Source organism: Sceloporus occidentalis, unplaced genomic scaffold, assembly GCF_023333645.1.
Source record: "Sceloporus occidentalis isolate IW3139 unplaced genomic scaffold, rSceOcc1.0.p SCAF_2, whole genome shotgun sequence".
Taxonomy (NCBI): domain Eukaryota; kingdom Metazoa; phylum Chordata; class Lepidosauria; order Squamata; family Phrynosomatidae; genus Sceloporus; species Sceloporus occidentalis.
Window position 1 is genome coordinate 63,108,485 of NW_028316982.1, and position 26,701 is coordinate 63,135,185.

At 41.8% G+C, this 26,701-nt stretch overlaps 1 protein-coding gene across 1 annotated transcript in view; it reads left to right on the plus strand.

The window, feature by feature from the left end:
- The window catches only part of LOC149318469 (metal transporter CNNM2-like), a 137,805-nt gene that overhangs the window by 75,521 nt on the left and 35,583 nt on the right, over window positions 1-26,701 (plus strand). The window contains exon 3 of the mRNA XM_089509778.1: window positions 373-435. Within this exon, the coding sequence (XP_089365904.1) occupies window positions 373-435 (63 nt within the window). The remainder of the gene's footprint in view (window positions 1-372; window positions 436-26,701) is intronic.

The following is a 26,701-nucleotide window of genomic DNA, read 5'->3' on the forward strand; positions in this document are numbered from 1 at the left end:
TTTGAGGAGGTCAGTCTGCTTCATACATTACTGGTGCAGAGAGGCAAACAGCAAGTTTATATATGAATTCTGTGTTGGCTGAATCAAAGTAAGCCTTTCTGAATATATCTATTTGCACACATCTGCCCTGGTAATGGTTTATTTCTGAGTTTTCAAAATGAGGGAAATTCAGTTATCAAAATCCTGATAGTTTAAGATCAGAGTTAAGGCTGTCTCATGTTAGTGCAAGCACTACAGACAGAAATTCAGAGTTAAGGATGGTGCTTTGTCTGATGACCCTTGCGTTCAATAATAATACTGTGTAATTTGAAATTTCAGAAGTTGTATGCGCTTGTAATGTAACCTCTCTACACCTTTTTCTTGGTTTTTCAGGCCCAAATCTAGATGGGAAGAATGGAAATACTGGGACCAGCAGAGATGCCCTACATTGCCCTGGTCATGTATTATCTTATGAAGCATCTGTGCCTTACTGTATTACAGGAATCCTCCTGTGAGTTGATCCATGCCTGTTATAAAGAGGCAGGGTCTCTGAGGTCTAAAAGCTAGTTTGTATGGGAGCAAGTGGTTTTGAGACAGCCTGGTCCTAAACTGTTTACAGTTTAAATCGTAATACCATTAGTTCATATTGAGCCTAGAGACAAATGGGTACTGGGCAACCAGCATATATATAATAAGAGTATTTGGACATGGCAAGGTGTTTGAAGCTCATTCTGTTTGCAACAGCTGATGAATTTGAGCTGTGAATAGGAGATTCTGAGGATTAGCAGATGGATTTACTCACATTGCTCAACACAATCACCCTAATCTTATTACAGTTCTCAGATTATTTAAAACAAGTAGTGATTCTATTGGGGATATTGTTTTTAGAGATCTGTTGTGCGCTAAGTGCTGTGGATTGGCACTCTTGTTGAGATCATTTGTTCCCACACACCTCGTTGAAATAAATTGTATTTTAAATGGTAATTATTCTATATTTAGTAAATTTCAACTGCTGCTGACTACTAGGGATCATAATAATTCAATTTTACATTCCATTTTTAATGGTAAAGTGATTTGAATACTTCATTAGAAACTATACTGGAGATTTACTCAAGCTGTAAGTTTAACAAGAACTATCAAAGAAGTGTCTTTTATTGAAGAGGGGTTTATCTCATTTTTAATAGAGAGAAATTGGTTACAGAAATAGTTTTCCCTGTGAATTCATCACACTTACATATCAAACCATGTAAAATACATCCACCAGAGTTCCCTCAGGCACAGAAAACACACAGCATCTAGTTGGCACAGAAAAATCCAATTTCCCAGCACATTGTGCAACTTGGTCTAGCTGTTTCTGGTTCTGTTTTAGCTGAGGGATATTAGGCAAGAGTTTTTCTCTCTTTGTGAGTTCTGCTTACTGGAACTGTGTTCACATGTTTTGCCTACTCTGCTTGTTGACTAGGACTGTGCAGCCTTGTTGTGTATTGTTGTGTGTCTTTAAGAAGTTTCTGACTTATGGTGACTTTAAGGAGAACCAATTGCGGAGTCTTGAAGTGTTGGCAAGCAGCTGTATGAGAAACTACCTGCCATTATACTTCTGTGACAATATCCGAAAGTGAACCTCTGCAGTTTGTGCTCCCTGCATATCCTTCTATGCGAGTTTCCCACTGGACATTATATTTGGTGCTCCTAATAAGTCCAAACCTATTATTGGTGCACGCGCACACACACACTCATTCTTTCTTTTGCAGTCAATCCCAATATTTTCTAACCAGATTGTGTTTGCTATTTTTATAACAGCTGGCTAAAGGAAGGAGATTAATTTGCACATTTACATTAATCCTTATATTAATATGTTCTAGTAGGAGTAAGCATTTCTCATTCCCAGAAAACTATGTTTCTTGCTACTTGTGTTTTGGTATCCAGTGGGAAATTCCTTGGTTTTATTAAATGACTGTAGTGCAATATCTGTCCAACAGTTTATAACCACTGAGTTGCCCATTTGGGCTGCATACATATTTTGTGATCTGCATAGATCATGAAAAGCTATGGAATGTTCTTAAAGAAATGGGAGTGCCACTGCATTTGATAGTCCTGATAAGGAATCTGTACTTAGGACAAGAGGCTACTGTTAGAATATGGAGAAACAGGATGGTTCCCAACTGGCAAAGGGGTCAGGCACGGCTGTACATTATCACCATATTTTTTCAACTTGTATGCAGAAAATATCATACAAAGAACAGGATTAGATTCAGAAGGAGGAGGAGTGAAGGAAGGAAGGCACATCAATCTAAGATATGCAGATGATACTAGAATACTAGCAGGAAAGCATCATAGGTTTGGAACAATTATTAAGGAAGGTTAAAAAAGAAAGTGCAAAGACAGGCTTATGCTGAACATAAAGAAAACAAAAATAATGACCACAGAAGACATACATAAATTCAACTGAGATAACGTGGTAATAAAAATAGTTAAAGATTTCCCATACCTTGGATCAAATATTGATGAGAACGGAAACTGCAATCAAGAAATCAGAAAAAGATTAGGAATGGTAAGGGCTGCTATGAAAGAACTAGAAAAGTTCCTAAAGATATACAACTGAGCACTAAAGTTAGAATTGTCCAAGCCATTGTACATCACTGTGTATGGATACGAGAGCTGGACAGTAAAGAAGATTGATAGGAAGAAAATTAGTTCATTTGAGATGTGGTGCGGGAGAAGAGTGCTGAGACATCCAAAAACACCAAACAAATGGGTCCTAGAACAGATCAACCTGGAACCCAAGAAACAAAACTGAAGCTGTTGTACTTGGCCATATCATGAGAAGGCATGACTCATTAGAAAACTTACCCTGATGCTGGTCACCTTTGGGGGCTAGGAGGGAATTTCCCCATGTCATTTGGAGTATGGGTTTTTGCTCTCCCAGGTACTGGGTTTGGAACATTTATTCTTGTGTTATACTATCAGTATTAGATATCTAGCTTATCTCTAGATATTGTTTGTGCTGCAACATATTCTTCATTGTGCTTTGTGATTGTTTCCTGCTGTAGCACAGTGTGGTAACTGGATTTATGCAAGCGGTTGTAGGAGCACCTCGTTGAATGTTGTGTAATCCTGGTTTGGGATTTAAAAAACCTCCTATTAGGCTTACTAGTTTCATATTGTAGAGCTACATATAAAATACCTTCCTTTCTCTACATGCCTCCTAATAGAGGTAGTCTTTACTATCTTTGACTTAGAAAGAAAAATATAGATATTTTGCACGTAATTGCAGCTTAATGAACAGAGGCTAAGATTTGGCATACCATTTGTTCAAACTTGTCCGAATGAAATTTTGGTCTTATATGTTTCCTGTTGAGGAGGTATATGGGACTCTGTCCTTTGGTAAATGTCTTGGACATTTTTACATTAAGATTACAAGCAATCAAAATGCAGACATAGGACTCTTAACAGTGTCACTTTTCTTCCTTTCTCTCCCAAAAGTATGATTTTGGTACTATCTTTGCCCAGTGAAGAAGCCAGGGACTTCAAAAGCTAGCATAATGAATTTTGCACCAAATAGAGGTAATATCATAATGTGGACTCTGGATTTTGTTTTATGGTTGACATGGGAACCTCTGCAATTCTTTAAACAGCATAATGAAGAAGCATTAAACATACTTTTAGCACTGAGTGAAAACTGTGGTCAGCAAAACGGCTCTAGTCTAGTGCTAGACATGTCTAGATGTCTTCATCTTTTCTTTTTTTGAAGTATCCAGACATCTCAGTGAAACCACTACAGTCACCAATAACTACTGAAGCCTTTATTGCAAGGTTTTTTTAAAATAACCCACCAAGAAGTGTTAAATTGTGACTCTAATTTTTTTTAAAAGACTAGCTTCCTTTTCCTTCTCGTCGTTTAAAGCTTCTTTATATTAATGGGAATCTTTCCTTCTTTATCTTCTCGTTATACTTTTGCACTTTCCTGTGTTTATCTTATTGATTTTACTTTTGAGGGACATTATGGATTGGAACAAGTTTGAATTGTGTAGTAAATAACTACTGTATGTTCCGTTTTGCTGTGGTTGACACACCTTAAAATCAGTAATAGTTCTCAAAGAAGGGTTAAATAGGGTTCTTTGGCACTTCATTAAAAACACTTACATAACTTGAAAATATTTTCCCTTTGTTGCTTGGGTCACTTAAAATTAGACTAAGCAAAGCCTTGAACACCCTGTAGGGGATGAACAATCCTTTCCTGGCTGAGATGATGGATGTGTATGTGTGTGTGTTTGGCTTTGCAAGTATTTTCTCATTTTCTGATTGGCTTAGATATGTAAATGATTTGTCCATCAATTTTGAGTCTGTTGTATTTTCTGCTTTTCTTTGTGAAGAAACCCCATTTAAACAACTCTTCGGGGGTAAAGGCATAAGTGCTAGGTGACAGACAGTAATGTTCAATATTATTTCAACTTTATGGGGTTGGGTGATGGCTTAGGTTCCTAAATTGACAACATATAGTGCATATAATAGATAGATAGGGTTTTTTCTAGTTATTTGGAATTTGATTTGTTTAACACGTTTCCTGAGCAGTGGGGAAAAGGAGGCTTGAAATTACTGTATTGTCCATTGTTTTCATTCTTTGCAGATAAAGTCCTGCAAATGACAACAGGGTTTACATCAGCGGTTCCCAACCTTTGTTGGGCTGTGAGCCCCATTGAAGTCCCACCCATGCCCCCCCCGATAGGTTGGGAGGCCATGAAGGGGTGGGACTTCCGGCCGCCTACAAGCCCCAGCAGGCTTTGCGGCCAGAAGTCCCGCCCCTTCCCGGCCTCCCAACCAATTAGGGACGCCACCAGGGGAGAAGGGGCGGGACTTCCGGCCGCAAAGCCTGCTGGGGCTTGCAGTCCCATCCCCCTTCTCCCTGTGGTTGCCTGGCAGCCGTGGGGAGAAGAGGAGGAGGTAGCCCCCCTTTCATTCCTCCCTGCGGCTATCTGGCAGCCGCGGGAAGGAAGGGAAGGAGGAGGGAGGACCCCCCTTTCCTTCCTCCCCGCGGCTGTCAGACAGCTGCGGGAAGGAAGGTAAGGAGCAGGAGGACCCCCCCTTTCCTTCCTCCCCGCGGGTGCGTGCAGCCGTGAGAAGGAAGGGAAGGAGCAGGAGGACCCCTCTTTCCTTCCTCCCCACGGCTGCCAGATAGCTGCGGGAAGGAAGGGAAGGAGCAGGAGGACCCCCCTTTCCTTCCTCCCCGTGGCTGCCAGACAGCTGCGGGAAGGAAGGGAAGGAGCAGGAGGACCCCCCTTTCCTTCCTCCCCACGGGTGCGTGCAGCCGTGGAAAGGAAGGGAAGGAGCAGGAGGACCTCCCCTTTCCTTCCTCCCCACGGGTGCGTGCAGCCGTGGAAAGGAAGGGAAGGAGCAGGAGGACCCCCCTTTCCTTCCTCCCCATGGCTGCCAGATAGCTGCGGGAAGGAAGGGAAGGAGCAGGAGGACCCCCCTTTCCTTCCTCCCCGTGGCTGCCAGACAGCTGCGGGAAGGAAGGGAAGGAGCAGGAGGACCCCCCCTTTCCTTCCTCCCCACGGGTGCATGCAGCCGCGGGAAGGAAGGGAAGGAGCAGGAGGACCCCTCTTTCCTTCCTCCCCGTGGCTGCCAGACACCTGCGGGAAGGAAAGGAAGGAGCAGGAGGACCCCCCTTTCCTTCCTCCCCGTGGCTGCCAGACAGCTGCGGGAAGGAAGGGAAGGAGCAGGAGGACCCCCCCTTTCCTTCCTCCCCACGGGTGCGTGCAGCTGCGGGAAGGAAGGGAAGGAGCAGGAGAACCCCCCCTTTCCTTCCTCCCCGTGGCTGCCAGACAGCTGCGGGAAGGAAGGGAAGGAGCAGGAGGACCCCCCCTTTCCTTCCTTCCCACGGGTGCGTGCAGCCGCGGGAAAGAAGGGAAGGAGCAGGAGAACCCCCCTTTCCTTACTCCCCACGGGTGCGTGCAGCCGCGGGAAAGAAGGGAAGGAGCAGGAGAACCCCCCCTTTCCTTACTCCCCACGGATGCGTGCAGCCGCGGGAAGGAGCAGGAGGACCCCCCTTTCCTTCCTCCCCGTGGCTGCCAGACAGCTGCGGGAAGGAAGGGAAGGAGCAGGAGGACCCCCCCTTTCCTTCCTTCCCACGGGTGCGTGCAGCCGCGGGAAGGAAGGGAAGGAGCAGGAGGACCCCCCTTTCCTTACTCCCCACGGGTGCGTGCAGCCGCGGGAAAGAAGGGAAGGAGCAGGAGAACCCCCCCCCTTTCCTTACTCCCCACGGATGCGTGCAGCCGCGGGAAGGAAGGGAAGGAGCAGGAGAACCCCCCTTTCCTTCCTCCCCGCAGCTGTCTGGCAGCCGCGGGAAGGAAGGGAAGGAGCAGGAGGCGGCCCTGCCCCCATCTCCTTCTCCTTGCGAGTGCCTGTGCCAGGGCCAGCCCTTGCAGGGAGAAGGGTAAGAGGAGGGAGCCCCGCCCCCTCCCCTTTTCCCCGTGCGGTGCCTGCGCTAGTGCTGGCACCTGCGGAGAAAAGGGGAGGGGAGGTGGGGGGGATTCCCAACCTGGCAACCCCCAGGTTGGGAACCCCTGGTTTACATGAAAGGAGATCTAAAGTCAACATAATAAATGTGAATTGAAGCAAGAAAACAAGGGTTTTAACATAGTATTTTCCCCCAAAGGGAAGGAAATTTTAGTCAGTAGAAGATGGCACTTAAGTTGGATATGGCAACTGGCTTAATTTCTTCGGGTTCCTCAAAGCTGCCCTTAGATGAGAGGCTGCTCTACACTAGGGCACCTCTAGCTTTAAGAATTAGTATGGGCATGCTGACAGATTACGATTTCATATTTAAAGGCTCTAATCAAGCTGGTTGGCAGTTGGCTTTTCTGTACTTTTAGATAGATCCTTCTTTTTACTTGTTTGTGGCCTCAAATTGTTTCCTCCCATAGAAGGGGGAAAAACACCCTTCTGTCAGAGCCCAATGACAGAAGAAGGTAGCCTAGTTTTAGTTGTCCATAGCAGTGTTTGAGTCACCAGCCTCATCAGATGCACATCTACATTCTGTGCATTCCATTGGCATATTTACAGTATTTTATAATTGTTGTATAGTTATTACTTTTTAAAAGTATAGTAAATATTCACACTCAGCAGAGATTTTAAAAGACATGTAAATACAAATCTCTGAATTACACACTATATGTGAACTATGCCTTAAGTATGAATTTGAAAACTCCCAGGATTCTATAATAGGTAGATAAATAGTTTTCTTCAAATGAACTTAATTAAAGTTAAGTCTAGCAATTGACTAGAACATTAGATTTTTAAATTAATTAGATAATTGATTAGATTAATCACTAGTAATTGTCTTCATTTATTTTGGCAAGTTATCAGTAACTAACTCATTGATTTGGGTAGAATTCAGAGACATAGCCATGCTAGTCTGGAATATCAGTATGCAAAGAGATCTATAGCACCTTTGAGACAGCTGTGTGAAAGACATTGTAGTGTAAGCTTTCATTTACTTGGTTTACTTCCTAAGATGCATGGAGTGAACTGATGACAACATGAATGGTGTTATAATATGTATAGGGTATTAGGAAACCACTGCACTAGTTAACACTCCAACCTCACAAGACTGATCTGAGCCAGTTTATCATTATCTCCTTTCTGGTTCTCAGCCTGCAAACACCACATTCCAAAACTCCTTCCACTATTCATATGGTCATCCATCCTGGTCTTAGGCAACATCTTTTTCTCTTACCTTTGTTCCTCAATAGCCATAGTTAAGCCTGTACGTGTCACCTTATGGCCATACCCACAAGTTTTGCTCTTCTATGGCTATTCGTATAGTTTAAGTTGAAAGGTCATTCCTGGGCGACAGTTCACTCGATTCATTAGTGGAAGTAGATCAAGTCTACAAAAGCTTATGATACAACTTCTTTTGCACACCTCTACAAAAATATACATTTCACTCACTCTTCAGATGTCCTGCTTGTTAAATGTTAATAAGTGTTTGATTTCATTTAGAGGGCACTAATCCACACATGGATACCTACAAATTTGGCCAAATCATGCACATAATGAAGCATTTTTTCTGACTTTTTAAAAAATGTATTACAGTTTAAGATTAACAATTGCATTTTCTTTAGGAGATTTGGATATTGTTAATTCTAGCTCTAGAGCAATTTATGTTTAATTTGGCCCAGTACACATGAGAAGGGAAATGCTGCCCCTCTTTGCTGTGCAGCAGCATTCACATATGGCTTCACAGATGTACACTCAAAAAGGAGCCGCTTTAGGTGGTTCCTTTTTTGCACCATCATAAGGGCTGCAACACAGCCCTATCGAGCCCTAATATCGCTGCAACATGCCCGTCTGTACCGGGCCAAAATTTTTAAAAAGAGAGACTATTAGGGGTTTCTCCCTGTTTTCTACTCTTGTTTAAGAGAGAATGGACCCCTCCCCAAGTTTTGTTAGCTGCCATCATCTACTAATGAACACCACCAAGTTAAGTGATTTGGTAGGAAAAAGAAATTTGCCGTGCCCATTTTCCACCCCTAACTTTGCAGAGACTTCCCTTTTCCATAGGAGATGAGAATTCTATACATACATATATTCAGAGCCCAAGTAGGGTTGCCATAAGTCAGGACCTCCAAACCGGGACAAATGTAGGACAAATTTTTCAAATGTAGGACACGGTTTTTTAAAAAATGGAGGACACGCAAAAAAATTGATTTTTAAAAAAATGTTAATATAAATGCCTGTTTCTTAGGCATGATCAAAATAGAGGACATTTGGGCATTATTTCTAGACAGATGGCAGAAATGGACTTCCCTTTCTGGCAAAACACCCCCGACCTCCATTCCAAAACACACACAACAGCACATTTGGGCATTTCACATGGCTTTACTGAACATGGCCTCTTGCATCAGAGGCTTATTCCATAACCAAACCCCTTAGGTTTAACACTTAGCATGGTTTAACATGGCTATGCATATTGAACATGTCAAGGTGGTTTCACCATTCTTGCACCAAGTGTATTTCTCAGAAATGTGTGTCAAGGGACTTTGGTTTTTCTTCACTGCGCATGAGTTTGTAAAAATCACAGCAATTTACATTGGCCTTGCCTCAGAACTAAAACTACACAGAAAAGGCACTTTGGAAAGTCACACTCTCTCGGCTTCTGAAACAGTGCGTGCATGCCTCTCAAGCTGACCCACTCATATCATCTTCATCATCATCACCACCACCACACTATCACTGTCAAAGTAAGGGAGACTTGTTAGCATTAAAAGCACCCCCAAAAAACTCACCTTGAGGCCTCTCTGGCCACTCACTCACCACCTCCTTCCCCTCCTCCTCCTTCTCCCCCTCCTCCTTTTGCCTGGGGGCTGGGGCGGACGGGGAGGAGGAGGAGAGTGGCAAGCGGCTGCGCGCAAGGTGGGGAGGGTGGCGTGCGGCTGCGCGCAGGAGGCGAATCGCCTCCAGCTCGCCTCCTCCACGCGACCGCGCGGCCTGGGGAAGAGGGGACAGAGGAGGAGGAGGTGAGTGGCGCGGCAGCACGGGGAGGCAAAGGAGGACGGAGCCAGCGCCTCTTGTGCGCGGGCGCACCATCCTCCCCGCGTGGCCGTGCCACCTTCCCCCACCTCCTCTACCCCCTCTTCTCCTCCTCCCCGCGCGCAAGAGGCACTGGCAACGTCCATCTTCGCCTCCTGCATGCGGGCGGGCGCGAAGCCTGGGGGCGGAGGAGGAGGGTGGTGCGGGCGCGTGGGGAGGCGCCTCCTCTGCCCCAGGCAGGCCTCGCTGCCCTCCTCTTCCTCCCCGAGGAGGAGGAGGAGGGCAGCGAGGCCCTGCAGGCCGCAGCAACTCGGCTGCAACCAGAGGGTCCCAGTTTTTGGGCTGCACCCATGCCGGGAGGGGCCCGGGGCCCCCAAAATTGGGAAATTCATGGGTGCAGCCAGGTTATGGCAACCCTAAGCCCAAGAAATGGCATGTGAAGAGAGACTGGAAAGGAGAAGGTTTTTTAAAGGAAAACTTTTATTCTAAGCAAACATATCTTAGGCGGGGTACAGACAGCAGAAAAGGGGCGGTCCGCAGATGCCCCTTTTCTTGCCGGGTTGGAGGCAGGGCAGCTTCACCGGCAGCCCCTGCAGCTCCAACATGGTGCTTTTCCAGGCCATTGTGAAGCGGCAAAATGCCGCTTCCCCATGGCATGGAAAAGGGATGTCCTTGGGGCTTCATGCTCCAGGACACTCTGACAGCCACAGCCAGAGGAGAAAGGGGCTGTTTTGGAGCTCCTTCTGGTGCCGCTGTTAGGCTGCCAGTAGCGGCCTGGGGCAGCATGAACATGTCACGCCTGCACAGCGGTGTTTGGGCACGGCACGGCTGTGATGTCATAATGGCGGTGCCCGTGTACACAGGGCGCCGCCATTATGCCACCGCCGGCACGTACTAGGGTTAGGGAGCATGTACATGGTGTGTGCTCCCTAACCCTAATACATGCTGGTACACTGCTTTTTGGCAGTCTGTACCGCGCCTTATATTTGTAAGGGTATGTTGTACATGAAGGTACCTTCCTTAAGGTATTACTTAGGAGTAGTTATAGAGGTCCAAAACACACTGCAGAACTAATGCAGTTTGAGACTACTTTAACTACCCTGGCTCAATGCTAGGGAATTCTGGGAACTGTAGTTTTGTGAGACATATAGCCTTCTCTGTCTGGGATCACAATAAACTTCAATTCCCAGGATTCCCTAGCACTGAGCCAAAGCAGTTAAAGCAGTCTCAAACTGGATTATTTCTGCAGTGTGTTTTGGATGAGTTACAAAAACACACTCAAAGTTAATTAAGCCAAGTTTCGAAAGAAAACATAAACTCTAATGCAACTAATTAAAACATTCCTATTCTACCTACAATGCAGTTGGTATTCTGAGTTTTTGGATACACATGTAAAGCTGAGAATCTGGATCTCACTGTCCTCCCTGTGCCCATGCTTCCCTAAGGATGATGAGATAGGCAGCATCTTCCCTACCCTTTATCGGTTCCAAAGATCTCGCTCACACCTTGTGACACCATGTTTTATAGTCTCTCATCTCAAAGGATCTGGAAGCGGGTCATCTACATTGGATTATTGACTCTTGCGGTTTCTTGCAATTGATGTTGACCTTAAGAAATGTAACCTACTATTCACAGTGTAGGACCAAGCAGTCCAAGAGTAGCTTATACTTGTGTCTATAATTAATTGTTGCTATACAGAAAAAAAAGATGTACGTAGTGATAACCGTCTTGTTTTCTGTACGAAGTTTTTTTATCCAATCTTTTCCACCTAGAGGCATTTTCAGACATTTGCAGTTTTGAAACTATTTTAATACCTACAATTTTGGGGGGGTGTTGTAATATCTACAATTTTCTGAGGATTGATTTCCTGAATCCGTAGTTTATCTCAATATAATTTGAAGCCAGTAAGCATAAAAACCAGTGTAAACTTTTAAATTTTATTTATTTGTTTATTTATTAAAATATTTATATCCCACCATTTGAGAGCCAGCATTATGTAGTGGTTTGAGCATTGGACTACAACTCTGGACACCAGGGTTCTGATCCCTGCTCAGCCATGGAAACCTCCTGGGTGATCTTGAGCAAGTCACATTCTCTCAGCCTCAGAGGAAGGCAAGGCAAGGCAAATCCCCTCTGAATAAATCTTGCCAAAAAAATCCCGTGATAGGATCACCTTCAAGTTGCCATAAGTCGGAAATGACTTGAAAGCACATGCACATACATCCCAGCTGTTATTCAGAGGTCTTAAGGTGGCAGTAAAACTGATTTAACAAATTTAAAATAGTGTAGATAATAAAAATAATGTTAAAAGGTTGAAAATCATATTAAACAATTTAATGTTCAAATGATGATTAAAAGAACTAGAATAGGTTTTAAAAACTGAGATTTTCCCTTAGTTAACATGGTTTCCAGACTGAAAAGTCCCAGATTTGTTCCTGTTCTTTGCAGTTTTATCTTGGGTTAAAATAAAGTGACCTGGGAAGCTGGTGTAAAAAGTCTCTAATGGTGCCAACTGAAGAGGAGAAGAAGAAATAAGAGTAGCAACTACCAGTGCAATATTGGACATACAGGTTGTACAGACAGGCATCGTTGGCCGGCATGCCCTGACTCCACCTCCAGGCCGGCGTGTTGTTGCAGTACTCTCTTACTGTATGTTTAATAGAGCAGACTGATGTAGCTGGTAGCTGTTTAAAAGCTGGCTTTGAGATGTGCAGCATGGCTTTTTATACAGTGTAATGTGGTGCCACCTGCTGTACTGAGGTAAGATTACATGGTATAAACTGGATTTATATGATATTTATTTCACATGGAAAGATAATAAATGGCAGCTCTTATGTACTTGCTATTGCCTGCATCTTTGTATAGTTACATTATATATAAGCTTCAGTCAGTTAAGGAATGCTGTAAGGCCAATTAAAGCTGCAGATCCAGAAATCTAATACACAGTGGGCCCTTTGTATACACAGGGGATCCGTTCCACATGCACACACCCCGCGTGTGGCAAAAAATGCGGGACCTCAAGTCCCGTTTGTTTCAATGGACATGTGCTCTTGCGTACAGCACAGCATGTGTACCATGGGCACGCACACCATCGTAGCATCTGGGGCTTGCCGTCCTTGTAAACTTAAAGCTGCTCATGGCAAGCTCGTGTATGGGGTGCATGTGCTGTATTTACTGTATGTATTTATGTACAGTGGATCCTTATACACTGGGGTTTTGTTCCAAGATCCCCCATGGATAACAAAATCCGTGGATGCTCAAGTTCCATTAAATATAGTGACATAGCAAAATGGTGTCCCTTATAAAAAAAAATGGAAAATCAAGGTTTGATATTTGAAATTTATACTTTTTTTGAACATTTTCAAACCGTCGATGCCTGAAACAGTGTATAAAAAATCCGTGTATAAGTCTAGAAGTTTTAATTAAAAAAAATGGCTCAAAAAACTAGTCAACTTATCCATGGGTCAATGTAAATACTATATTTTAATAAAAAAAAAGAAACCATTCAATTCTCTGAGCAGGATGGAGAAAGGCAAGAACTTATCATCCTAGGAGCATCTAAAAGAGGCACCCCCCCCCCCCGCTCTGTCTGTGATGTTACTGCTTCCGATGGTTTTCAGTGCCAGCCTGGGCAAATGGCATCAGTGTCAGCTCTTTGGTACTTCCCCTCAAAGGAATGCCAAGAGAAATTGGGCTTTGAGGGATCAGAATAAGATACTTTTGTCTTTTTTCTGGGTTAAAGTCAGGCAAAGTTATCACATTAAAGTTAATAGCTATGATCATTGCTAATGTAGTCACTCTTCGCTTTCCTTTGCTTTTTAATCCTTTTTGATGTGTACATTTTCTTAGCCCTTCCAGTGTCTAGGTTTCTTAGCCCTGCCAGTGCCCCACACATTGCACAGCCACCATTTACCATAGTTCCCTCTTCATCCATCCATCCTTTAGGTGAGCACAAACAGCTATGCCTGTTGGAATTTTGTAAGTTCTTTGGCATCGTTTTCCATAGCTTTGTCCTTTACATCCTTTGTTACATGCCCCTAAATTTTACCCTCAACTTATCCATGGGTCATATTAAAATCCATAATTTTGGCCCCCAAGCCCACCCTCAACTTATTCATGAGGTCAACTTACAGTCTAATATATATGATAAGTTTATTTCTTGTAGTTCTATGTATATCTATTCAGGATTATGTCCCACTGGGTTTAATAGGACTTACTGTCATATATGTTTAGGACAGTAACTTTAGTGGACTTTGGAGGATACTTAAAGCTGATTGTATATGTTTCACTTGGTGATGACTCACAGTTGAATTCAAACATGCTATTGAAAAGTACATGCATGAGAGAGTTTTTTGTGTCTCTTCCAACTCTATGATTCTATGATTCACTTTATGCTATAGTCCTCGTAATGGAAAGCATGTGTTAATGATCCTTTAATAAGGGAACATTGGGATGCAGGGAGTTTCCTTTTATTAAGAAAAGTCTTTGTTCCATCTAGGTATACAATGTCTATATTGATGGGAACATCTCTCCAGTTTTTGATAGGACGTCCTGTAGCTTTTAAGTTTGAGATCTTTTGAACACAAAGCATGTATTTTTACTATTAAAATCTTGTACTTACCCAAGGATTTGTACGTCCACCATAATAGTATGAAGCATTCAGTTCTGCTTTTAAAAACACCAGATTCCCTCCACATTATGACTGCCCAGTTAAGTAGCATTCAATGTACATATCAAACAGGGCAGACACCTCTGGTGAAACTGGGAGCCAGTGTTCTGCCACTGACCCGCACTCCCCAAGAGTGCCAAAATGCCAAACAAATGAAAAACAAAATAAAACCAAAGGTGGCCCAGATGTTCATTTCTGATCTTGAAAACTGGGTTGGTTAAGAAAAAGTGCAGGAGGGCCAGGTACTTATTTGAAAGGTGAACAGCCACTTCTGGAGACAGTTCCCCTTTTTGACTAGAAAAGAGCTTGTGCGAGACAAAGAAATAGCGTGGGGGGCTATTGTGTAAGAAAATTACTTGCGTAAGTTTCTGGTCATCTTAGAAACTTTATTTAGAAACAAATAGCCACTATAAACCTGAAAGCCTGTAAAAAAAATGTTAGTACTGCATATACTCAACTATAAATCGACCTCATGTATAAGTCGAGGGCAGGTTTTGGGGCCAAAATTATGGATTTTGATATGACCCATGGATAAGTCAAGGGTAAACTTAGGGGCATGTAACAAAGGATGTAAAGGATGATACAAAGGAAAATGATGCCAAAGAACTTAGAAAATTCTGCCAGGCATAATTGTTTGTGCTCATCCTAAAGGCTGGATGGATGAGAGAGTAGAGGAAATCCATGCTTCTTTTTGGTACTCCCAGGATGGACTAAGCTCTCACCTTTTACCACTCTATTCAGAGAAAGGGGATGGCTCCTTTTATATATAAGAGTTAAAGTACAGTAATTACATTGACCCATGGATAAGTCGACCCAGGTTTTTGGGGTTAATTTTTTGACTAAAATTTCTAGACTTATACATGAGTATATACAGTATATATGCTCAAAAGAAATGTGGCATTTGTAATAAAAATAACACCTACACTTATTTAAACCACAACAAGCTTCAGAAGAGGTCAGGAAGTCCATTCTGCTGCATGGCAGCTCTGTTTCCTCATGACAAAGTGCTTGTTACTTGGCTGCAAGTACACAGTGTGCTGTAAAGATACTGTACACAGGCATACCTGGTAAAACATTATAGATGGAAGGTCAGTGATACTTGTTCATGTAGTTCATGGTGTAAAACAGGTAGAGCCTGATGCAAACAATGCTACCTAAATTGCTCTGAGTGGAACAAACTTGCTAGCAACATTTTCCATCTGCAGCTTCATGTTGAGGCCATTAAGTCAAATGAGTTTAAACTGCTGGAAAATTGCAAAAGCAATGGAAAGGAAAAGGTCAATGTGAATTTCAGACATTAACATACGATTTTACACTTGTATGTGTTTTATTTTTAAAAAGTAGTTACTGCAATATTTGTCTGATATTGCTCAGTAACTTGTCTTCTACATACATTTCAGTTATGTTAGCTCAACATTGGATTATTTATAAAGGAATGCCTAGAAATGATGAGTGGGATTCTGTTTGCACAACTGAGCTACCGTGTCTCTGCCTTTCTCCTGCAGCTGTTTGCATCCTCTGAAGGGCTGCTCCCTGTAGACCCATTAGATTATTAAAAATCCTCAAGAATGATATAGGAAGAGGCCCATAGTACTGTAGTAAAGAGAGAAAGTGACAGAAATTGGAGAACTCCCTGTATGAACAAAATAATCTTCTACTGTACTTGCATATGGGACAATTTGATGAATGTTTAATCCAGTCAGTCCACCGCCTTAAACATTTTCTCAGGTCCATGTGCACCAGTTTTCTTCATGTGTGCTGACATAATAAAAAATTATATACCTACTATCTTATATTCTGTAAGCCCTTTTCTGTACTTGTAAAAATCTTATTTTGCCAAAGGTTATATGAATTTATTCTTGCCTTGGCCCATGATAAAATGCTAGTAATTTTCCTCTAGACTTAACATTTACAAAGTATGTCACGTTAAGCTGTTGGATAGTTTGCACATAGTGGAGACTTAGGAATAAGTGCCTGCTCTTTGCTTGACAATTAATTCATGCCAGAATGTAAGGCAAAATAAATAAATAAATAAATAAATAAATAAATAAATAGAGAGGAAAGGAAAGGAAAAGGAAAATATTGGGTGCTTATGTTGATTTAATATAGGGGACTGGAAGAACAGTTCTCACTAGTGAAGGCCAATATTGCTTAGAGCAGTAGTTCTCAAACTTTTTACCCTTGTGACCTCCTTTGCATCTACATGCAGAAAAAGAGTGTCGTAGTGTACATGTGTGGGAGAATTAGCATATGAGAGAGTTTGAGAATGTATGTGTGAATGAGTGGTGTTTATCACACTGAGGTTTTTGCAGCTTTTTGCAGCTCAAATCTGACATGACTGCGGATCCAACAATGAGAATTCACATGATAACATGATATATTATCACATGTGATTCCTTTCTATGGGAGCTCCTTCTGTGGCGCTTCCGCAGTGAATCCAAATTGACTCCTCATTTTGGTGAATTCAGTAAAAAGTGAATTCACAGAATTCGCATTCAAGCTCACTTCGATTTCACTCCAAATTGGTCTGGTATGGAATGCAACTTTGCTTCCATCCCGGTACACCCCTCCAAACCTCCAAAGAGGCAAATTTCCCATGATGCTGCGCTGCAGTTTTGCCCCAATTGCTTCCATTGCTCGGAAGGGTAGATGACAGGGATGGAGGGAATGAAACAGGAGGCTTGGGGGGGGAGAGATGGGAGCAACGGAGGGGGCCATTGGAGTCTGGGGGGAGCAACAAACTCCAGTTCCCAGAATTCCATAGCCTTGAACCAAGGACCCCACAGCAAACTCCAACTCCCAGAATTCCATAGCACTGAGCCAGGACAGTGAAAGTGGAGTCAAACCGGATTATTTCCCAAGTGTGGATGCAACCTAAGAGAAGGCAACTGTTACAAAGGGAAGGAGAGTGGATTGGATTCAGGGAGGTGGTATTTTAGGGAGCATAGAGAATAAGGGAAACTGGATCATTTCTGCAATCCTCCAAAATGGGTCTCCTTCAGATCCAAAGGATTTACTTGCAAGTAAACCTGCAGCTTCTACACTGATTATTTTGTAGTGAATATTCCTTAATAATAATAATAAATGGATGGGGGCTCTGACACGGAGGATAGATATAGATGTGGCTGAAATGGATGAGGAGAATGACAGGAGGATAGATGTAGATCTGGCTGAAATAGATGAGAATGATGGGAGAATAGATGTAGATGTGGCTGAAATGGATGAGGAGAATGACAGGAGAATAGATGTAGATGTGGCTGAAATGGATGGGGGCTCTGACGTGGAGGACCCCATTTGAATTTGGTTGCCAGAGATGGGAAAATAGAAGGGAGGAAGAAACGTGAAGCAGTCATTCACGTGAGGCTAGCATTCACATGAAAGTGGAACCAGGTTCTCTTCTTAACCCTGGAAGTGCAAAGGTTCAGGATGCGTTCAAACCCCCACTGAGCATACGCAAGGGTCCCAATTTGAATAGTTGAATCCGCATGGTATGCACCGGTGTGGTAATACAATGTGCACTCACTCTGCTTTGCATGAATCCGCATCACGTGACTTGCCTTGGATTCGATTCCCCCTCGATTTGGAAGGGCAACAGAAGGGCAACCACGTGTGATAAAACATGTGCGTTATAACATGAATTCGCATAGCTGAACCAAGAGTCACCCCGGATCTGAGCTGCAAAAACCTCCATGTGATAAACACCAGTGTCTGTGACGGTGGGAGAGAGACATGATGTGAGAATTTGTGGGTAAGAATTAACTGGATAAGGAGGTGTGAAGGAGAAAGCATGCAAGAAAAAGCATGACACTGAGCATGTGTTTGTCTGTTTGCACATGTGAATATGAGAGGTTTGTATGTGTGACAAAAAGATAAAGGAATCCTATGTAGCATCTTTTGAGACTAAAAGAAATTTCTCTCAGAGAAATGGATCAGTGAGCCAGAGAATTAGTTTGAACAAACCCCTGTGAGAGTGAGTGTGTGAAAGGAAAACCACCTCCACTGGTTTAGAGGCGGTAGCAGAACGTCCGATTGGAAACAGTTTAGAGTTGATAGTCATAAATAGCTTAAATTTGTTTGGTTAATCTCAGCTAGAGTAAAGCTGTTGGATCAATTGTTAAATGCTGAGTCAACACATAGATAAATCCCTTTGATTCAATTACTCTACTCTGGTTGGGCATAAGCTGGCAAGGTTAGACTAAGATGCTGGGAGATAAGGGTTCCAGTCTTTGCTTGGCAATGGAAACACATTGAATGACCTTGTGCAAGCCACATTCTCTCAGCCTCAGAGGATGATGATGGCAAACCTCTTCTGAAGAAATCTAGCCAGGAAAACCCTATGGAGTTTATCATACGGGAGGGATCCTGTGCAAAAACGGGATTTAAAGTGAAAAAAACCTGCAAAAGCAGATTTGTTATCACATGACATCCGGGTTAACCCAACATTAACCCGGACAGGAAGTAGAAAAGACACACAAAAGTGCAATTGATTTTCAGACGACATTGCTGTTAAGGTTCATTAACGCGACATTAACCGAACTAGAAAGTAGACAAATGTGATGCTTTTTACTTCCAGAAAATCCCAAAAGTAAAAAGAATTGCATTTTGTCGACTTCCTAGTGATTTAATATTGTGTTGACCCCGACGTGTCTGAAAATCAATCATGTTTTTGCATGTTTTCTTAGGTTTGGGGGGGAGTCTAAGTCTCATTTTAAATCCTGTTTCTGCACGAGATGCCTCTTGTGTAATAAAACTCCTATGATAGGATCGCTTTAGGATCACCATAATTTGGAAAAGTTTTGAAGGCACACAAAAACCAGTCTAAACTTTAAGGTTTTGTTTGTTGCTTTGTTTAAATTTCTATATCCCATCCTTTGGGAACCATTGTAGTTTAGTGGTTTGTGACTCTTGAGACCAGAGATCAAATCGCTGCTTAGGCATGGAAACCCACTGAGTAACCTTGGGCAACCCATACTTTCCCATCCTTAGAGGAAGGACACCCCCCCCCCCAAAAAAAAACAACCACAATTCTTGGTAGGAAAACCCCTTGATAGGCTTACCTCAGGGTCATCATAAATTAGAAATGATTTAAAGGCACCCAACAACAAAGCTGGCAATTTTCTATTGCAATGGTTACTATGGTCCTCCAGGTATTTTAGATTTCAACTCACAGAAGCCCAAGGCAGGTTGGATTCAAGGGTTAGCAGCTTGAGAGGTTGAAATCCCGGCATTAATGGGCAGTTTGATACACACACACACACAGGCCCAATAATTCTTTAAAAATTCTTCCATTTCTTTGGGAGGGCTCCAAAAGTGGGGTCAGGGGCTCTATGCCTGTGGGCTGCCACCCCTGGTCTAAAGAGAGGATTTTTTTTAAGGGCCACTTGAGAATATGAAGCATGATTAGCGATCTTAAACTCTAACCTGAACTGGGGCAGTTCAGATGGATAGGCAGAGTTTAGATCAGGTAGGATTAGTTTGAACCACTTTCACTTGCAGTTTTATCCTGAAACTTCCTATTCAGAAGGTTAAACTTCCCTGCATAAAAACAGGTCTTTTGTATAAAAGAGAAGCTTTCCCTTTTTTGTTTTTAAATGTGTTATGAACATTTTGCTGTTGTTTTTACTAATGTTTAATTATTATCATGTAATTTTTTAAATTATGAAATAACCCTTTATGTCAGGTTGCCCAGCCGTATTATCCAGTAAACACAGGTGTAAAATAACAGTTGTCTGAATTATACAAACTACATTTCAACAAATAATAATGGCAATTTTCAAGAACTGTCCTTTTCTGTGCACACAGTATAAGATTTGTCAGACAATGTATATCTTTGTTTTTAACAAAGACTGCACTGAATGCAAATTTCTAACAGTTGTCAGCTTGTTTGAAATATCAGTAAGGCATTTTAAAAAGATTTCACATTTAGTGGCAAGATAGCAAATGGGTATTAAACAAGGTAGTTGAAAGACCAACTTGTAAAATCAAATCCTATACAGCTGACCTGTGGAAGACAGACTGCTGAGGTATTAAGCATGAACTACTGAGAAAAGGAACTAAATTCTGGATTGTTCCTTAATGTCTAGGTCCCTTGACATTTGAATCCTGGCTTAGGAAAATCTCAATGGCAAGCGAATGTAGTCAAGGGTGTATCTTTTAAAAAACAAGAAATAGGGTCACTCTGAAAGGATTACACCAGTGGACCAGCTACAATGAAGTACACCTTTCACTACAGCACCTATCCTAGTTGCATCTTTTAAGGATGTTGACTAGATTTGAATTGCACTCCAACACTGAGAGAGCAACAAGTTGCTCACCTCTGTAGAAGATAGTAGACAACTATTGTTGCCATATAAAAAGGTAATTTGGTTGAGGGCACAATTTACACCTCCCCATCACAACATGGGACTTTGGCTGCACAACAGCAATTCAGAGTGGGAGAAACTCTCACATTTCGGGGGAGGGGGACATTTTCACACAAAAGCAAGGTATGTGGGAAGCATCCACCTGCTTTTAAAAGAGGATTGTGCTTGTTAAAGGCTTCTGGAAGTGTAATTCTTTTCTAAAACAAGATGCACACTCTTCTGCATGCCTTGGTTTTGTGTAAAAATGGGAGGGGCTTGCCAATATGCTGCTAAAGTCAGTGGTTGGGGGTTTGGTTGCCACAAAAATGTGTGTTTGCGTGACTGCGTGCATGTTGCCCCCAAGGCTATATGTTAGCCATATATGAAAGTATGTGGTATAACAATTAGCTCTTCCATCTTTGTTTCTGCAAATATTTTCTTTTTCTGCATTTTTCTGTACCCTGAGAAGAAAACATTTACATTGAACCATGAGTCCATGGAGATGTGTGCTTAGCGATAGGACACATTTTACTTCTGGAAGTCTCATATTTAGATTAGGAATAGTTTTGTGGGATCTAACACATTTTCAGACAGTTTAGTCAGGCTTGCTTATCTGGCCCACAAAGACTACAAGTCTAAAGGAAATGACAGAAATAGATACATTTGTTTCCAAAACACAACCTTTTGGTCTAGAGAAAAGATACCTGTCTCTTGGGACAGATGAGAAGGCCCCCATCTCCCCTATCTGTCTGGGCTCAAGGTCTCATGTCCTTTGTCTCCAATAGAGTCTCTTCACTTATCATTTACTTTACAGAAACAACCCAAAACATTCCAGCATGTGTGTGTTAGCACCAGAAAAGACTGAGGGATTGATGTTCTATGAAGAATCTTTATTTATAGGAAAATGGAGATGAACCAAAATAAGATCGGAAAATTGTAAGTCTTTAAATACTCTGGGAAGGATGGAAAATGGGTGGCTTGTGTTGTCCCCAGGGTTCAAGAGGCTTTCTCATGAATAGCTTGTAGAACCCACTGGGTAGCTGTTTCCATCAAATTCAGCTCCTTTTTGTATTAAAAAAGTTATCTTCTCCTCTATATGGTGTTGCAATCAGAGCCTATATTTTGTCTTTAAATATTTTTATTCTCATTGCAGCCATTACTCAGGCTTTCAGACATCTGTATCTGTTTGCTTATCTTTCAAGATGATCTGTAGCAACCTCTTAGCTGTGCTTAGATCCAGCACCATCATCTATTCAATTACTGCCTGTCAGATATGGCTTGGAGAACCAAAAAGTAAGATACTTTACCAATACCTGTGAAGAGGTGCTCTTTAGATTCCAGAATCTACCATAAGAAAGTTTACAGCCTAGGCACTCAAGGAGGGAGTTGGAGCCCTCCGAGAAAAATGTAAGGATTGAAAACAATTTTGGACAGTACACTGGCAAAATGGATCAGTGATAGAGTGGTTTGCAAATGGCATGGCAAACTCTCACTCTGCCACACTCCCAATCTACCACATTGGCACATTGTAGGGCTCATACACACATTATCCATTTCTACTGCAGTGTCTTCTATTACCATTCAAAATCATTTGGAAGCTTCAATTGATGTAGGATATAAGTGCCTAAGAGGTCATAAATACCCAAAGGACACCAGATTGTCTGATCTTGGAAGCTAAGCAGGGTCAGGCTTGGCTCGTACTTCAAAGGGGGAGTACCAACTAATACCAGGTGCTGTGTGCTATATTTCAGGGGCGGGAACAGGGCAAAACCACCTCTGCATTTTCCTTGTTGACAGGTAACTTGAAGGCATGTATGCACACATAATTTCTTAAGCCTTAACTAGTATAGATTGTTCAGATCTTGTCTTGCCATTTTTAAAAGAGCTCCACTAGCTACTTGTTTGTTTTTGAGCCCAATTTAATTAGTCACATTAAATTCCTTGAATGGTTTGGGGCTTGGATACCTGAAGGGAATGCTTATTTCTGCTCAGGCCTGCCACATATTAAGAACACCTGCTAATGTCCATCTTCTTAAGAAGAATGCATGTATAGAAGGACCTTAACTATGGCTAGGATGTGGCCTAGGCTAGATGTGGCCCACAGGAAGATTTTGCATCCCGCTTGCAGCTTCTGTTGCTGTTATCTCTTATTAGTGGTCCATTGTGAGACTATGTAAAGTCTAGGAATTGAACTCTGGGAAACTAAGGTGTTGCATGCCTGTAGACTTTGTTTTGCAGGCCAGGACGTTGTTCCAGTGGGACTTTCTTCTGAGTAGTCATGCGTAGAATTGGGCTTGCTTTGTATGGTTGGTGAGAAAATGTCCAAATTAGTAAAAGCTACATCTGGCCTTGCCCACTGCTGGCATGCGTCCCCTAAGTCCTTTCTCATATTGGTATTCAGCCATGAAGCTAAAAAAGTTCCCCCATTCTGAATTAGAGTATGCTTATTTAGGTGCCACATTATGGAAGCCTTTTTGAACATGAGGCTTTGTGACACTGTTGCTGCCTTTTTGGGTGCCAGAAAATATTATGTTAAATCCAGGTTTTAATGGTGTGATAAACCATTGATGAACTGTCACTGCATAGTATTTTCCAGTCAACTATGAATCAACCAGTGGTATTGTCATCTAGCCTGCATCTAACTAGGTTGCTAACCAAAATATCACATGAAGCTTTATCAGATCACTGAAATTAAGATAAATTATATCTGTAGTCTTCCTGCCATCCACTAAACTGGAAACCTGTTCAAAAAGCATCTAATATAAGTTTGTCAGGATTTGCTCTACAGAAAACCATGCGGACCTCTACTAATTAATGTATTATTATCAAGATGCTTACAAGTTGACTTTTTTATTATCTAGCCCAGCCTTCCATGCCATTGAAGCCAAATAGGTTTATATTTTTAGAAATTATCCATTACTCCATTTTAAAGACTGAAATGTTTGCCTCTTCACAGTTCTATGGCTCTATGATTTTTCAGTAGATAGAGATTCTGAACCTTTCTGTTGGTGAATGACCTATACCAGAGCCTGAAGGTACTGTGTTTCTGTGGGTTCTGCTGGACTTCTCAACAGCTTTCCATATTGTGGTAGCCAAGCAAGGGTTCCACTGTGTCTCATTTATGCTGCTTAGCAATTACAATGTGTTTTTATACGTTTTTTGGGTGGTTTTTTTTCAGGCTATGTGGTGTGTTCTGGAAGAGTTTATTCCTAACGTTTCCAGGACACAGTCACATAGCCTGAAAAACCTACAAAAACTATGGATGCTGGCCATGAAAGCCTTTGGAAAGATAGCTACAGTTGGCAGTTACCATCAGTTCTACCAGATGTTCAAAAATGTTTAAAAACAGATCACAACCATTGTATTAGTGAAAACTAATGGAAATTCTAAAATAGGGGTGACTGGAAGGGACAGTAGAAATAATTCCCAGAAATCCCCTTTATTCTACTTTAACTTGGTAAGAAACTAATCAGGTAAGTGCAAAAGAAGAAGAAAAAAGTAAGCCACACTTGTTATATGTTACGTTCACCTGTCCTGCTTTTGTCCCCAAGATTTTTCTGGTTTGAGCTTCTGTCTATTGAGAGAGGTTCATAGAATCATGGGTTCTCCCACTCTTGCTCTACATGAAACTGCTAAGGGGAATCTATGGATCTGTGATTTGTTGTTGTATGCCTTCAAGTCGTTTCTGACTTATGGCAACCCTAAGGCGAATCTGTCACAAGGTTTTCTTGGCAAATTTTTCAGAAGGGGTTTGCTGTTGTCATCCTCTGAGGCTGAAAAAGTGTCATTTGCCCAAAGTCATCCGGTGGGTTTTTATGGCCAAGCCCTGGTCTGCAGAGTTATAGTCCAACTCTCAAACCACTACACCATGCTGGCTCTCATGGGTCTTTGAAAGGAAAGCTGGAGCTGGCTGTCATCTGGACATTAATAGCAGTGTAACAATGGATCTATGATACACCATTATTAATATCCAGATGATATCCAGCTCCAGCTTATCTTGCTATCACATTCCAAAGAAGCTGTTGAAATTGTGTAGTGTCCCGAGTTCAGTAAAGGACTAGATAATAACAAACAAACTGAAGCTTAATTCAGACAATACAATATTGGTCATTAGAATGGCTGATATGTCTTTGAAATAACAGCACTACCCTTGAAGATTTTGGTTTGCTATTTGACTCAGAACCTTTCTTGGATGCCTAGTTGATTGATGTATTAAGGAGCACAAACTATGTCCATTCCCTGATGCAGTCAACTTGGACATTGTGACATTGGTGTTGAACTGTGCTGGAAAGATTTTCCTTATTGTTTTCCCTTTGAAACTCTTCCCTTGCTCTCCAAAGCCTTTCAGTTAGACACTGACAATCAGTGTCAGCACAGAAGAAGCCCAGCAAGGGTTTTTCAGTATAAAAGACATGCGGTCCACAATTTCTTGGTAAGGGTTATTGCACAAAAGTGAGATGTGAACGCCAGCACAAAGGATGTTTCACCCACATGGAAATAGGCTAGGCATTTCAAGCTGGAAGAAACTCAGATACTGAGCGTGTCCTAGTTTATGTTCCTTGTGATTTGTAATTGTAAAAGAAAGGCAACCTTATCCATTGTAATGAATAAGACTTCTTAGATACAACTAACAAGTTCATTTAGTTCATTGTGCCTATCTAACATTTAGATTTAATTCTAGGAGTTGTGCTTCTTTACTTCATTTATGGCCACATCTCTCCTTCATAATTTGGCAGGTTACAAAGGTTATTGATCTGTTTTGCTGTGGTGGTCTGTTTTAAAAATCCTGTGGGTTAACAGTGTGATTCTGAACTTTAAGTAAAAATCTAAGAAATACAGGCAGTAGCTGAAGTTATAAATCAGAAACATTAATTCTTTCTTCCTCCTCCTCTTTCTTGCTGTAACTGCATTTTTCTGTAAATGACCAAGCTTCTATTTATATACTTTGTGATTGCTTTTATAGAAACAGTATGAAATATTTGTCACATTTAATACTGGTGGGAAAATGGGTATGGAAAAAATGTATTTTGTTCTTGTGGGACAGTAAGGTAAAATAGCTATTTGTGTAATCTGAATCCTTTTTTTAGATAGTCATTGCAGAAATAAACCATAGCCCCACTATGAACTTGGAAAAACATTTCCTTTTTCTTAGGATTAGTAGGCCTATTTCTTTATCCCATATTGAGGTCATACCTATGACAGCTTATGCTGTCTTCACTAGGCATAGAATGGACCAATAAATAGTACAGCACACCAAAATTAGAAGGAACAATTTAGTTTTGCTCTTTCATTTTTGGTTGTAGAGAATCAGGTGCAATGGCCGTTCTGTCCTTTCCTTTTGTCAGCTGGCATTATTTAGACAGCCCTTTGACTTATGGCTTTTGTGACAAAAGAGCTTTTAATGGTGGGGTGTTTTTAAACTGTTTTTATTGTCTTCTTCCTTTTTTTACTATTTTGTAATTGTGTATTGTTTTGTTTTGTGTTTTTTTTGGTGGGATTTTAAAAACTAAACTGACATTAAATTGTTTTTTTTAACCTTTGTATGAGTACTTTTGTAACCTATACAGTACCATCTGGGGGAGGGGTGTTAAGTCTTGGGAAGTCACTCTGGATCCTGTATAAAGAGAAAGATTGGATATTGATTAATTTTTGACAAATTTATGTAATTATCTTATTGTGTTACATAATTCTCACTTTTTTCTGATCTATTTTTGTTGCCAATTTTTGAAACCTGGTCCCATGTGAGTCATAGAGTCTCCCTTTTGATTCCCTCATATATCCACCCCCTTTAAGTGTATAGCTAGGAGCCAAATCAATGAAATCCCTTTCAAAGGAGCATTAGCTAGAAATGTTTACTACTAGCTGGCTCAGGGTCTGTGTAAGCAAAATATTTTGATTATCAACTACAGTATGTTTGGAATCATGTAGCCCTTTAGAGTTGATGTGGTATAGTGGTATGAATGTTGGAATGTGACTCCAGAGAACATGGTTCGAATCCCTGCGCAGCCATGAAAACCCCCACTGGGTTACACTTTCTCAGCCTCAGAGGAAGGCAGTGGAAAACTCTCTCTGAACAAATTTTGCCAGGAAAACCCCATGATGGGCACACATTATAGTTGCCATAAGTCAGCAAAGCCCTTCAGATGTTGACAAGGAACGCTAGAGAAGCAAGGCCTTTTCA